The 11,883-nt window shown below is 49.5% G+C and overlaps 1 protein-coding gene across 5 annotated transcripts in view; it reads right to left on the reverse strand.

The window, feature by feature from the left end:
* Positions 1–2,529: 2,529 nt before the first annotated feature.
* Pknox2 (PBX/knotted 1 homeobox 2) overlaps positions 2,530–11,883 on the reverse strand; it is a 268,228-nt gene continuing 258,874 nt past the window's right edge. For all 5 annotated transcript variants that reach the window (XM_026779163.1, XM_026779165.1, XM_013346330.2 and 2 more), the window contains 3 exons: positions 7,030–7,106; positions 6,047–6,225; positions 2,530–4,671 (listed from right to left, as the gene is read on the reverse strand). In XM_026779163.1, coding sequence (XP_026634964.1) covers positions 4,439–4,671; positions 6,047–6,225; positions 7,030–7,106 — 489 coding nt within the window. In that variant the 3' untranslated portion in view covers positions 2,530–4,438. The remainder of the gene's footprint in view (positions 4,672–6,046; positions 6,226–7,029; positions 7,107–11,883) is intronic.

Consider the following 11,883-nt stretch of genomic DNA (forward strand, 5'->3'; position numbering starts at 1 on the left):
AGAGAGAGAGAGAGAGAGAGAGAGAGAGAGAGAGAGAGAGAGAGAGAGAGAATTGGGATGTAGCTCAATGGTAGGACATTTACCAAGCATTTTCAAGGCCCTAGGTTCAATCCTCATCAATACTACCAAATCAAACCAAACCAAACTGAACCACCCAAAACAAAACACTTGAACCCACTGAGATATTAGAAAAGAAAAGGAAAAATACATAGTTAACTACATAAGGACGGTCCTAGCGTGACCTCAGCTGACCTCAGCCTCAGTGTTGGGCTACCCCAGGAGTGGGGGGAATGTCAGGAGTTAGAGAGTGAATCTCAGGGTAGCAGTTCTTCAGATGCCCCATGGTCATGAGGATGTAGATCCCAGATTGCCTGACTGCCTGACTTTCAAGAGAGACCAGGAATCTCATTTGTTTCAATGTAGAGTCTTCCAACTTCTAAATGTTTGTGTGAAAATCTTAAAAAAGCAACCGCTCTGAGCAAAACACGTCTGTAAACAGGATGTTATTGCAAAGTCCCACTTGACCCCAGCAGCTCTTGCTGGCAACCCTGAGCAATAAAGTTAGAAAGATGAGTGTCCCAGGGTATTAGACTGTGGCTCTGCCCCAGCCTTTTAGAATGTGAACTCCCAGAAAGGGCTTCATGACCATGGTTGCTGTATCCTTGGTGTGAACAGAGCCCAGGACAGTGGCAGTTTAACAACCGTGTACTGAACAACAGTGAGCTCCTTGGGATTAAGACCAAGCCAGTTGCAGGCTGCCATTCACTGCCATCCTCTGGCCTAGGCAAGTCAGTTAGAGGGGTTTCTGGGTCAAGAATGTTTAAGTCTCCAGCAGGACTTGCAAGCCTGAAAGGGCCTTTCTGATGGACTGGCAGTGAGGGACAGAAGCTAGACTGACCACTTTCTTGGGCCCTACTATCAGAGTTTCATTTTAGACTAAGGAAATCCACCTACCCCCCCACCCCGTACCCCTCCCTGTCACTACCACAGAGGACATCTCTTTGGGTTGGGTAGCATCTGAATCATGCAGACAATGGCTTGCTGCCTCCTGAGAACACAACCACCCACACCACAAACCCACTTCCAGTTGTCAGCATGGATGAGAAGATGGCACCTCGGGATGGAAAACCTTGAGCGGAAAACCACATTGGTCTAGTTTCTTCGGGACATATTTTCTGCTGTGTGTTTTGCAGAATCCTTAATACATATGCCTTGGAAGAAGCAGAGACAGATCAAGTGACTCTAAGGAACAGCTAAACAGTTAAATAGGCTTCTTTTCCTGCAGGACTTTTTGGAGCCCTGACTATAATGTGCATTGCACAAAATATATGAAATATTTAGCTAAGAACATTGGGTTAATTTGGCTGGTATTTATTTTAGCTAAGAGCATTCGACTAATTTGGTCATGAAATTTTTTTCATATATATATATATATATACATATATATATATATATGATTTCTTATTTTATTTGTATGTGTGAGTGCTCACATGTGTGTTATGTACACAGTGTGCCTGCCTGGTCCCTGCAGAAGTCAGAGAAAGGTGTCCTGACCGGCAGGTATCCTTACAGGCAGTTGTGAGCTATCTGAGGAGGGTGCTGGGAACTGAATGTGTGTCCTCCCTACAAGAGCAGCAAGTGTTCTTAACTGTTGATTCTTCTTTCCAGTTCCTTTGAGTGTGTGTGTGTGTGTGTGTGTGTGTGTGTGTGTGTATTCATCCACTGAAACCTCTTCTTGAAATGACAGTGAAGTCTACCACAATTCTCTCTTTTTACTTATGTTTTATTTTTTGAGGCAAGTCTCACGTATTCCAAGCTGTCCGCTAACTGATTATGTAGCCGAGGATGGCCTTGAACTTTGGCTTCCCCTGCCTCCATCTCTGGAGGGCTAGGACAATTTATGATCTACCACGCCTGGCTCTCCGTCTTTCCAGTTTGGGGAGGTGCTGTTGTAATGGATTTGTTATCTTTTTGTGAATCTTCCGACTTTTCTGACCCCTTCTGCATCCTTGGCCTGGCTTCAGGGAATGCAGAGATGAGTCTGGGGCAGACCCTGCCATGGACATAGTACGAGGGTTAAAGCTGCTGCTCGGGCTGGATGTCTTTCCACGTTCCAGGACTTCCCACCTTTGGTCAAAGTAAAGTGGACGTATGAGAGTGATGTGTGGACCATGGCTACACCGACTTGGATGATAAAGTCCTGGGGCAACAGTGGGGAAATACAAAAGTCTACATGGGAAGAGAGCTACGGTCAGGTCTCCACTGCAGTGCAGAGAACTGCCAGGAGAGGGCAGTGCAGAGCTTCCTCTGTCCTCTCCATGCTCTGACTTAAAGAGTGTCAAGCGGGACCCTGGACCATCTTCCTCTCCAGACAGCTACCAGAGGTCACCCTGAAAGCCCCCTACTTTGTCCCTTTCTGAGGGAGGTCAGTCCAACGGGGTGGATTCTGGGGCTCCAGATGCTGTCTGGCCCAGGGTCCAACTGAAGGCGTAAAGGACCTCCAAGAAAAGAGAGAACTGTGCACCAGCATTTCGGTAGGTGATAAGATTTACTGAAAACTTCGCGGCCACATTCAGTACTGGTTTGGTGGATACACTGGAAGGAGGTTGCATAACATTAGGCAGGTGGAAGGGGCTGGGAGGAAGAGATGTAGGCATGTGTATTCATGTGCACACATGTGCACATGTCCGTGCTGATTAGGGTGCTTGTCACGGTGCTGAGTAGAGGAAGTTATGCGTGGATGTATGTATTTTAACAAGAAAAATGAACCAGAAGAGGAAACACGTTTTATCCACTGCGTGTTGCAAAAGTCTCACGCCAAAAAAGCTTGCCTTTCCTCTAGGTATGGCATCAAAAGGGAGTAAAAAAATGATTGGATCACCCAGATTATAAATAAGGTTATTTGTTTCTCAAAAATCCCTAGTAAAACATTAAATATCAGCTCTTTTGGGGGAGAAATACATTCATTTCCGGGAGACCTCAGAAAAGTGACTATCCTTTTGCTCCGCCCAACCAGGTAGAAGAGGGGAGGCCCAGAAGGTCCCAAGGGTCCCCTCCGGTTGAGCCAGATAGCCACTCATGTCCTAGCACTGAAGGAGATGGCTAATGCACACTTACAAATGAAACTGCACGTCCATCACATTAAACCCAATGGAAAACACACACGTGATCAGTCCTGCCATTCATAGCCATAGAATAGGAGGGGACAGGAGGAGCGGGTGCCAATCGTGGGCCCTCCGAGTTGGGCTTGGAGGGTGTGTGTGAGGGCGGATGGTAGGTAGCCTCCTCCCAGGAGCCCCCAGTTCCTTCAGAGCTGAGCCCAATGGTGTGTGCAGATCAGTTTGTCCACCATCCTCCTGCCACATTGGTACTGAAGGCAAGAGCAGCAGCACCTCTTCAGCCCCTGGCTTCCCATTGGGCTAATGCTTCTTTCTGATGTATCTTCTGCCTTCTCTGGAGGATGGAATGGAGAAGGAGGATAGAGGCTGGCGGTACTAGCCTGGGAGCAGAGGGATATCATGGGGACCTGTGGAGGGTCACAGAGGGGCTGGGCTATCTGAAGAACTCCATCTGAGGAGAGGAGTCTCTAGGGTAAAACGTCAAGGTCCTATCTTTGCAGGAGATGTGATGTGATCGCCTCGGGACAGATGTGGTCCCCAAAGTCATCTTAGTATGGCTCCCGATCCAGGTTCTGCCACCTGCTTGGTCCTAGAGCTGACCCAGATGGAAAGCCGCTCTTAAGCTCTTCCGGTTGGACCCACTGACAATGCATTTCCAAGAGAAAGGAGTCTCTTTGGGCTTCCATCCCCCTCTCCTAAGTCCATGGCTGCTGTGCTAAGAGACAGGGTCCTAGTGGGGCAGGCTGGAGCCCTGTGCAGTCTGCGTCCCACTCAGACCTGTAGGGTACGGTGTTGCCTCAGGCCCTCCTCCTCTGGCCACCAGTTATGCATATGGACCATCCTTGAGTATCTTTCAAGCGAGCTCAGATTCTCCTGGGGGGAAATGTTAGACCCCCCCTCTCTCACCCTTCCTTCCAAGTCTGCCCCTTGGCAAATGTCCACTCTGCAAACAGCGCCTGTCCACCTCACAGGGCAGGGCTTGTAAACAACCCAAGTCCTTTTCCATGTGGAGCCATGGGTGCCACCCATCTTCGGGTATTTGGTGAGTCCAGATCTCACTCTGCCTTCCTGCACAGGCTGACTGGCCCCGGCAATGGAGTGCCCTGCAGTCCGAGGGTCTGGAAGTAGGTGTTCATGGAAGCGTGGTGGTCGGGAAGAAGGAGCAGGGTGTTGCCTCTGCATTTCTTCAAGCTATGATTCGGGGAAGCTAGGGCCCAACTTTCTTGGTGCTGCCTGCCCATATCCCCTCCCTCCCACCCTGAACCCTCCTGATGACACTCCTTTCCTGCTCAGTGACCAGTGCCACCTGGGCTGCCTGACTACTCCAGGGAGTCACTGTGTTCCAAGCCCAGGTCGCTGACATTCGTTGTCTGCAGCTCATCTGCCTCCTCCTCCAACTCCTCCTCCTCTTCTTCTTCCTCTTCCATATCATCTTCATCCTCTTCTTCGGTTCCATCCAATGAGTCATCGTGTGCAGCCATCATGGCCTGCTGCATGGCCATGGTGGCATTATCGGAGGACAGGGACTGCAGGTTGTCCAAGTTGATGGAGCCTACACGGGAGAGGACAAAGGTTAGGATACACAAGGACTGTTGGTCGGGTCCAGCAACTTTAGTGATGGGCAGGGTGGATGGGCTGGCTCGTGGGATGGTTTGTAAGAGCACCAAACACTGAGTGAGACAGTTCACCGGCATGGAGATGCCCACCCCTCCATTCTTTGGCTTCTTTTGCACCATCCCAGGCAATACCCCAGGCTAATACATATTCAGTATTCTCTCAGGGAGCACTTTGAGTTTTATTTATTTATTTTAGTTCCTAACTACTCTGTGAAGCAGGATCCTCGGTCCTAACTCGGATGAGGAGGAAACTAAGTCTCAGATAGCTAAGTCATGGATTCAAGGAACTGTGTCAGTACTGACCGAGCTGGGATTTTCTGAAAACTTGCCCAGCACCACCTCTATTTATTCCTCTTCTACCTTGACAGATGGTCCCCACCACACAGAAACCGGGGTACAGCCATATGCATGAAGCTATGCAGGCACATGGTTGTCTCCTCCCTACTGCCCACACAGTGGCCTTCACGTGCCAACCTCAGAGTTGTCTCACTGATTAAATTATTCATTGTTCACCAGAAAACCAACAATTTGAAGAGCGTGTATGAAGGGTGTGATGGAGAATCTGGAAGAACAAAGCTTCTCTTGGCCTCTGTTCACAAGCCAGATGCCTGCCTTGGTATTTATAGATGCCTTGGCCTTGGAGAGCTAGGCCAATACTGACTGCACTGAGCAACCCAGGAATGTGAGGAGTGAGGAGGGGGTTCTGATGAACAGTCACTGATGCTAAGGACAGTCATCTTCCACTCCTTTGTGAGCTTGCTTTACGTTTGTTCAAAATTTACACAAGGAGTTTTGGAGTTTTTTTTGGCTCGTACTTGTAATAGTCATCCTAGCACTAAGAAGGCAGAGACAGGAGATCAGAAATGCAAGGATTTTCTTGACTACAAAGTATGTCTGAGAGCTGGGCAGTGGTGGAGCACGCCTTTAATCCCAGCACTCGGGAGGCAGAGGCAGGCGGATCTCTGTGAGTTTGAGACCAGCCTGGTCTACAAGAGCTAGTTCCAGGACAGGCTCCAAAACCACAGAGAAACCCTGTCTCGAAAGACCAAAAAAAAAAAAAGTATGTTTGAGGTCAGGCTACATGAGATTCTGTCTCAAACAAAACAAAACACAAACACGCAATAGCAAAAAAAACCAAAAATGAGCACACAACATCCCTTCTTATAGTAAGATTTATAAAAAGCAGAGGCAAGCTTTTTATGTGAAGGTGCAATGACAGGGACCCTGGTTGGGTGAGGAGACAGTCATTCCTTGAATCTTTGCTTTCCAGGAGCCCCACCAGCCCCAACCTATGGCAAGTCCTGATCTCACCATCAGGGTTCGTCCCTGGGGTGCCACCCTGCTGCTGCAGGACGCCGGCAGCAATGGAATTGGGCCAGAATCTTTGGGTGGGCCGGTGCTGAGACTTGATTTTCTTGGCTTTGGGAGCAGGATCTGGGTTGCTGGCGTCAAGCATGGGCTGCAGGATGCGCCTCCGAGCATTGATGAACCTGCCCAGGGGGAATGGTGATGATCTGGTTAGTCGCCATCTGGGTCACATGGGTGTTTTCGGGGTGGGGACGATGTGAAGGCTAAGCTGCCCCGTGGTGTCAGTGGTCAGATGTACCAGGCTTGGGGTACCAGCCCTCTGTGGCTGAGGAGTTTGTGAGTTACCTGGGGCTTGGTGACCACAGGCAGTGTGGGAAGAAGGCATGAGGAGTTGTCAAAATCCACCGGATTTGAACAGAGAAAGGAAGAGCTGTGGTCACAGTCACCAAATTCTGACTTGGACTTATGACAGTGGCCCAGCTTTAGGGTCTAGTACCATCCATCCATCCATCCATCCATCCATCCATCCATCCATCCATCCATCCGGCCTAGTCAGAACAGACAAGGACACTGACATTCCTGTGGGCTCAGGAAGGCATCTCTCCCTCCTCCTTCCCACCTTACTTTGTAAAATGCTTTGGTTTCAGCACATAAGGAGTTAGGTAGACCAGATAGCCACAGCTGGCTGTACCTTTGCTACCTGATGCAAGACCCTCTGGTCTGTCTGCTTTGGGCTAGTGAGCCCAGATTCTCTGGCAGTGTTGGTTTCTAGGGATGTGTTTGTCTCCCAGCAGAGGGCGCTGAGAAGCTGCTGTTGCAGCCCAGGAGAGGCTGAGTCAGGTTCCCTGACTGGAAGAGGACTGGCCTGGCAGTGGAGCTGAGGCTGAGGTAGGTGTGGCATTTTACCTGCTCTCCCTGATCCACATTCCCTTGCCAAGCATGTGCCCCTGGATCTGAGAGCCTGTGGGCAGGTGGTGCCAACTCACCAGTTGTTAACTTGCAGGAGGGTGAGGTTTGTCTGGGCCGCAATCTGCCTCTTCTCGTCTTCTGTGGGGTAGGGGTGCTGAAATGAAAGAAGGGCCGATGAGCTGTAGCCGTGTGGGGGCCAGGTTGGCCCGGAGTTCATCAAGACACGGACACAACCCAGGGCTTGGGAGCCCAAACTGGGGAAAGGCAATGCTTGTTCTTGAGGATGATGGGCCTAGTGTGTACACAGAGGCTCCCAAGTGCCTTAGACTTCCCAGCTCTTTCTCATAATGGAGACCAGGGTAGTTTTTAGAGTCCATTCACTACTGATCGCAAGACACTTTCCTCTGCTTCTCACTTGATCCCTCCGGAAGGCGGCTTTCTCCGAGCTAGGATCAACAATGGCCTCCAAAGCCATGGAAGGTAGTAAGTGGGGGAGGGGGACGGGGATGAACCAATGCAATCTCAGTTAATTGATGTTTATATCTACTGCGTGTCAAGATTGACACTACACATTTGGGAAGACAGGATAAATATAACGGTACACTATTGACACCCAACCTTTTAACCCTTTGAAATGTTTCCATACATTTAACTTCATTTCATCAAACCAACCGCGAGGCGGATCAGATGAGAAAACTGGCCCCTGTCAATTGGATGGAAGTACTGACTCAGTTCTGCAGACTGTGGCTCTGTATGCCCTTGTGGAGGGCTGAGTGGTACAGGTGTGCCCTGTACATGCATGTTGCATGCTTCGGCTCAACCTTGATTATGTGTTTACTCTCCCTCTTCAACCACACTTCATAAGGGCATAATACGCTCTTTAGAATGTGTGCCTGTTGCCATCACACACAAATGACCACTGACGGAGGAAGACAAAGGAAACTCGGAGATGCTGTGGTTTGGGTACTGAGTGCTATGGAAGCTTACAGGAAGGAAATATGAATTGGCCGGAAGCCTGGGAAGATGGCTAAGGGGAGTGGCATTAGAAAAAGGAAAAATCTGATTGGATGTGGTACCTCATGCTTATAGTCCCAACACTCCAAAGGAGAAAGCTGGGGGATCAGCCTCGTCTATAGGAGATGCTCAGGGGAAAGAAAATAATCATAATAAAGACACAGAAACAAAAGAAAGGCAAAGCCGAGGGAAGTAGGTCTTGAGGCCAATGGGTGCTGATGCCGACAACAGAGTTAATGTGTTTCTAGGGCTTTCTGAGGCTTTGGCACACATGTCTGACATCCAGTAGGCATCATGAGACTCAAAGGGACCAAAGATTCTCCTAGAAGCAGGGGAGACATGGCGGTCTCCAGGGTAGAGGCCAAGTCATCCAGCATTCTCAGACCAGGATCACTCTTTCTGCTTGTGTTGCCTAGAGAATAGAAATGCTGGGACTTTCGAAAGTCCCAGAGATTGGGCCTTACAAGCCTGCTCTATTGTGACTAGCTGTGAGACCTCAGGCCTGGCACTTAACAAGACATTATTAAGTTATGTAATGATTAAATACTTGTAAAGAGTTCATACTGCAAGGATGGGATGGTGTGGGCAAGATGTTTAAAGCTCACAGAAGAAGGAATTGGAGTGTCACAGCCTTGGGAGTGCTGTCATTAGCAGTGAGGAAGGAAAGCAGCCTCTTCAGCTGGCCTAAGGATCATGTGTTGCTTTAATTCACACCTCTGACCCTGACCACCACACCAGGGCATCTGACCCTGTGACTCATACAATATTAAGAGTCTAACAAGAAGGAACACACGCCAACATTACCAGGGCCAATTTCATGCTAATTGGGAGGGAACAGAAGGAGGCTGGAAGGGAAGATATCAGGCCCTGGAGAGGTAGGGACTCTGGGACCCTGGTGATGCTCCCTTCCTACTTTATAAGGTTCACAGGAAGGTGCCGAGCAGCCTCCCTGTCAATGGCTGGTAGATCTATGAACCAAGTCTTCCCTTGTTATCTATGAAGGGTTGGTTCTGAGACCCTCATAGACATCAACATCTGCAGATGTCCCAGTCTCTTTCCATAACATGGCACAGTATTTACATACAGCCCATACATCCTACACAGAGCTGGGCACTCAGCACTCTGGAAGCTCAGAGAAAGGGAAGCCATGGTGGCCAGATTATCCTGGGTTCTGAGTTACTTACAATACCTCAGACAATCATATGGAAATAGTCATTATACCATATTAGTTAGGGAAATAATGTTAAGAAAAAGAATCTGTATGTGCTTAGTGTAGTTTTTTTTCAAATATTTTCAGTCCACACTTTGTTCAATCTGCATTATATGGAACCTGCAGGTATGTGAGTTGACCACAAAAAAATATGACAGTCTTTCAGCCTCCACATTCCGCATTACTGTTCTACAGCTGAGGCCTCTTCTCTCGTCATCCCACTGCGGGCACTTCTGAATGTCACTGAAAATTTGTCACAGGTCAGATCCTCAGGGAGGCCTTTTCCAGTTCTCTGAGGCCTAGGTAGTCACTAAAGACTCTGAGTAAGTGCATTGCCCTTATCATTCAGGGACATAAGTATCCTCCAGGAAGCTGCGGGCTGCTCTTGGGCAGGAACCCTGGATCATCAGATGTCACCTCCACAATGCTCCTACCAGTCATGGCAATCTTGTTCGCGTTCAGTGATGCTGTATGAATATACAAGTCAGCAGACACAGGAAGGACATGTGGATCAGGTTGGTTCTTGAGCTGAGCTAAGTCACCAGCTTACATAGGCTGGATGTTGGCTGCTTCCAAAATTCTAGAAGTCAGAGACATCTGAAGTTGGGGGGGGGGGTTCACAGTTGACGTGAAGGGTGTGTGTGTGGGTCCTCTATTGAAGGTAGCCTGTACCAATGTCCCTTTGGATCATAGGACAGAGGTGGCTTGGTTTGGTTGGGAGGCTGTCTAGGGAAGTGGGGCCTCAACTTGGCTTTGAGGAATAGCTGAACTAATCCAGTAGAGAAACAGGCCTTCCAGGAAGGAGCCTTATATCATGACTTAGCTCTAAGCCAGTCAGCATCTCTTCTGCTTTCCCCTGTTAAGGCGCCTGAGAGGGAAGTCCCCAGCCTAGCAAGGAAGGATGGTGCTTTCTATCTCTAAGGAGACTGCCGGTACTGAAGGGTTGGATACCTCCAACACAAATGGACAGACTTGTATCTAACAGCTCAAAGAATGAGTATTGCCTAAGACTTGCTGATTATTAGATATTAGATCCCTTACTCCTCCCACTACCCAGTCCCACCACCTCTCCTTCTCAGAGCAGTACCTCAGAAGGCACGGGGTGGAGGCTGTGGCTAAGTAGAAACACTTAGCCCAGCTTTGGGAACAGGTGTGTGGGCCAGAACATTCCTGGCACCGTAGCTGAGGGCCAGAGGGAGCAGCCCAGCTTGTACACGCCTCAGACCACATGATTCCTGAGGACAGAATCAAAATAGTTCTGGCTCCCGGTCAGGCCACGATTGAGTCAGTGCTACTTTTAGCCCAACTGGAAAGGCTTGAGGCCAAGGACAAGAGAGGGAGTGGAAGGAGATCTTAGGAGGTACGCACTGTGCCATGGGAGCCACCCTGTGACCACCAGCTGGGGGGACGCCCCTGGAGGCACAAGGAAGGGCCCAAGCTGGAGCTAAAGCACACTCCAAGTGCATGAGCCTTCCTTGGAAAAGGTATAGCACTGACTAGAAGATTGCAGATTCTTCTCAATATCAACCTGAAGACTTCCACAACTGGGCAAGGCTGCTTGATGGTGAAGAACCATTGAAGAGAGGGCAGAGTCTTGCCTCACCATCTGAGGACTGTTTGGCCTTGGCTGCTTGACCTGTGTCTTTCATTCTTAGCTCTCTCTGGTTATCATGGGAGTAGGAAAGGAACCCATTTACTGGACTTCAGAATGACGAAATGGGCTGGCAGAACAAGCATGTGACTCTGACAGATGTATAGAGGCCTCCCAGACTTCTCCAGTTGAGCACTAAAAACTAGGGACTTAAAGTATGTGCATTAAATGGATGTTTTCTTGTTTGTTTGTTTGTTTGTTTTGCTCCATTGCTGTCAGGAACTCCCTCTGCAACCTACCCTAAAAACTCCTCGGCAGCTCTTCCTGACTCCTCCCTTCAAACCTCCACAGCTCTTATCTCCTAGGGCTCAAAGGACACTGAAGTAAGTAGCTTTTAGTTTGAAGGATGAGCTCTGGTCAGAAGAAACTAGTCTAGTACTGATTTTTGTCATCTCTGACAACTTCTTTTGTTCAAACCCACCCTGGTATGATCCTTCCACCTTCTTAGCTTCGGTTGCCTGTGTCACATAGGGACCCATTACATGGGGAACATCAGCCAGTGGAGCCCATGCTAGACTGGACCTTAGACTCAGTAGGGAGCTTGGGCTTCCCTTTCCCCCACCCTGCTCAGAGGCCTACCAAAGCTTTCTCCACCCCACCCCAAGCCCCCAACCTCAACAACCATATGGCAGGGACTTGCTTTGGGGCCTTCATTCTGTGGGCATGGCACTGGTTAGGAGGGCCTGTGACCCAAAGGGAGGCAGCCAATAGGACCAGAGTTTTGAAATGACCGTGTGGCGTCATATCTAACATGCCACTGGTGACAGATGCTCCCTGATTTCAGAGATGGCAGATTGGACAAAGCAAGCAAGCAAGCAAGCAAGCAAGCAAACAGCCAGGCAGGCACGCAGGCAGACAGGCAGGCACGCAGGCAGGCAGACAGGCAGACAGACAGACAGGCAGGCAGACAGACAGGCAGACAGCCAGGCAGGCAGACAGACAGGCAGGCAGATAGGCAGGCAGACAGGCAGATAGACATGCAGACAGACAGACAGGCAGGCAGACAGGCAGACAGGCAGGCAGGCAGGCAGGGAGGCAGGGAGGGAGGGAGGGAGA

This window comes from Microtus ochrogaster, chromosome 5 (assembly GCF_000317375.1).
Source record: "Microtus ochrogaster isolate Prairie Vole_2 chromosome 5, MicOch1.0, whole genome shotgun sequence".
Taxonomy (NCBI): domain Eukaryota; kingdom Metazoa; phylum Chordata; class Mammalia; order Rodentia; family Cricetidae; genus Microtus; species Microtus ochrogaster.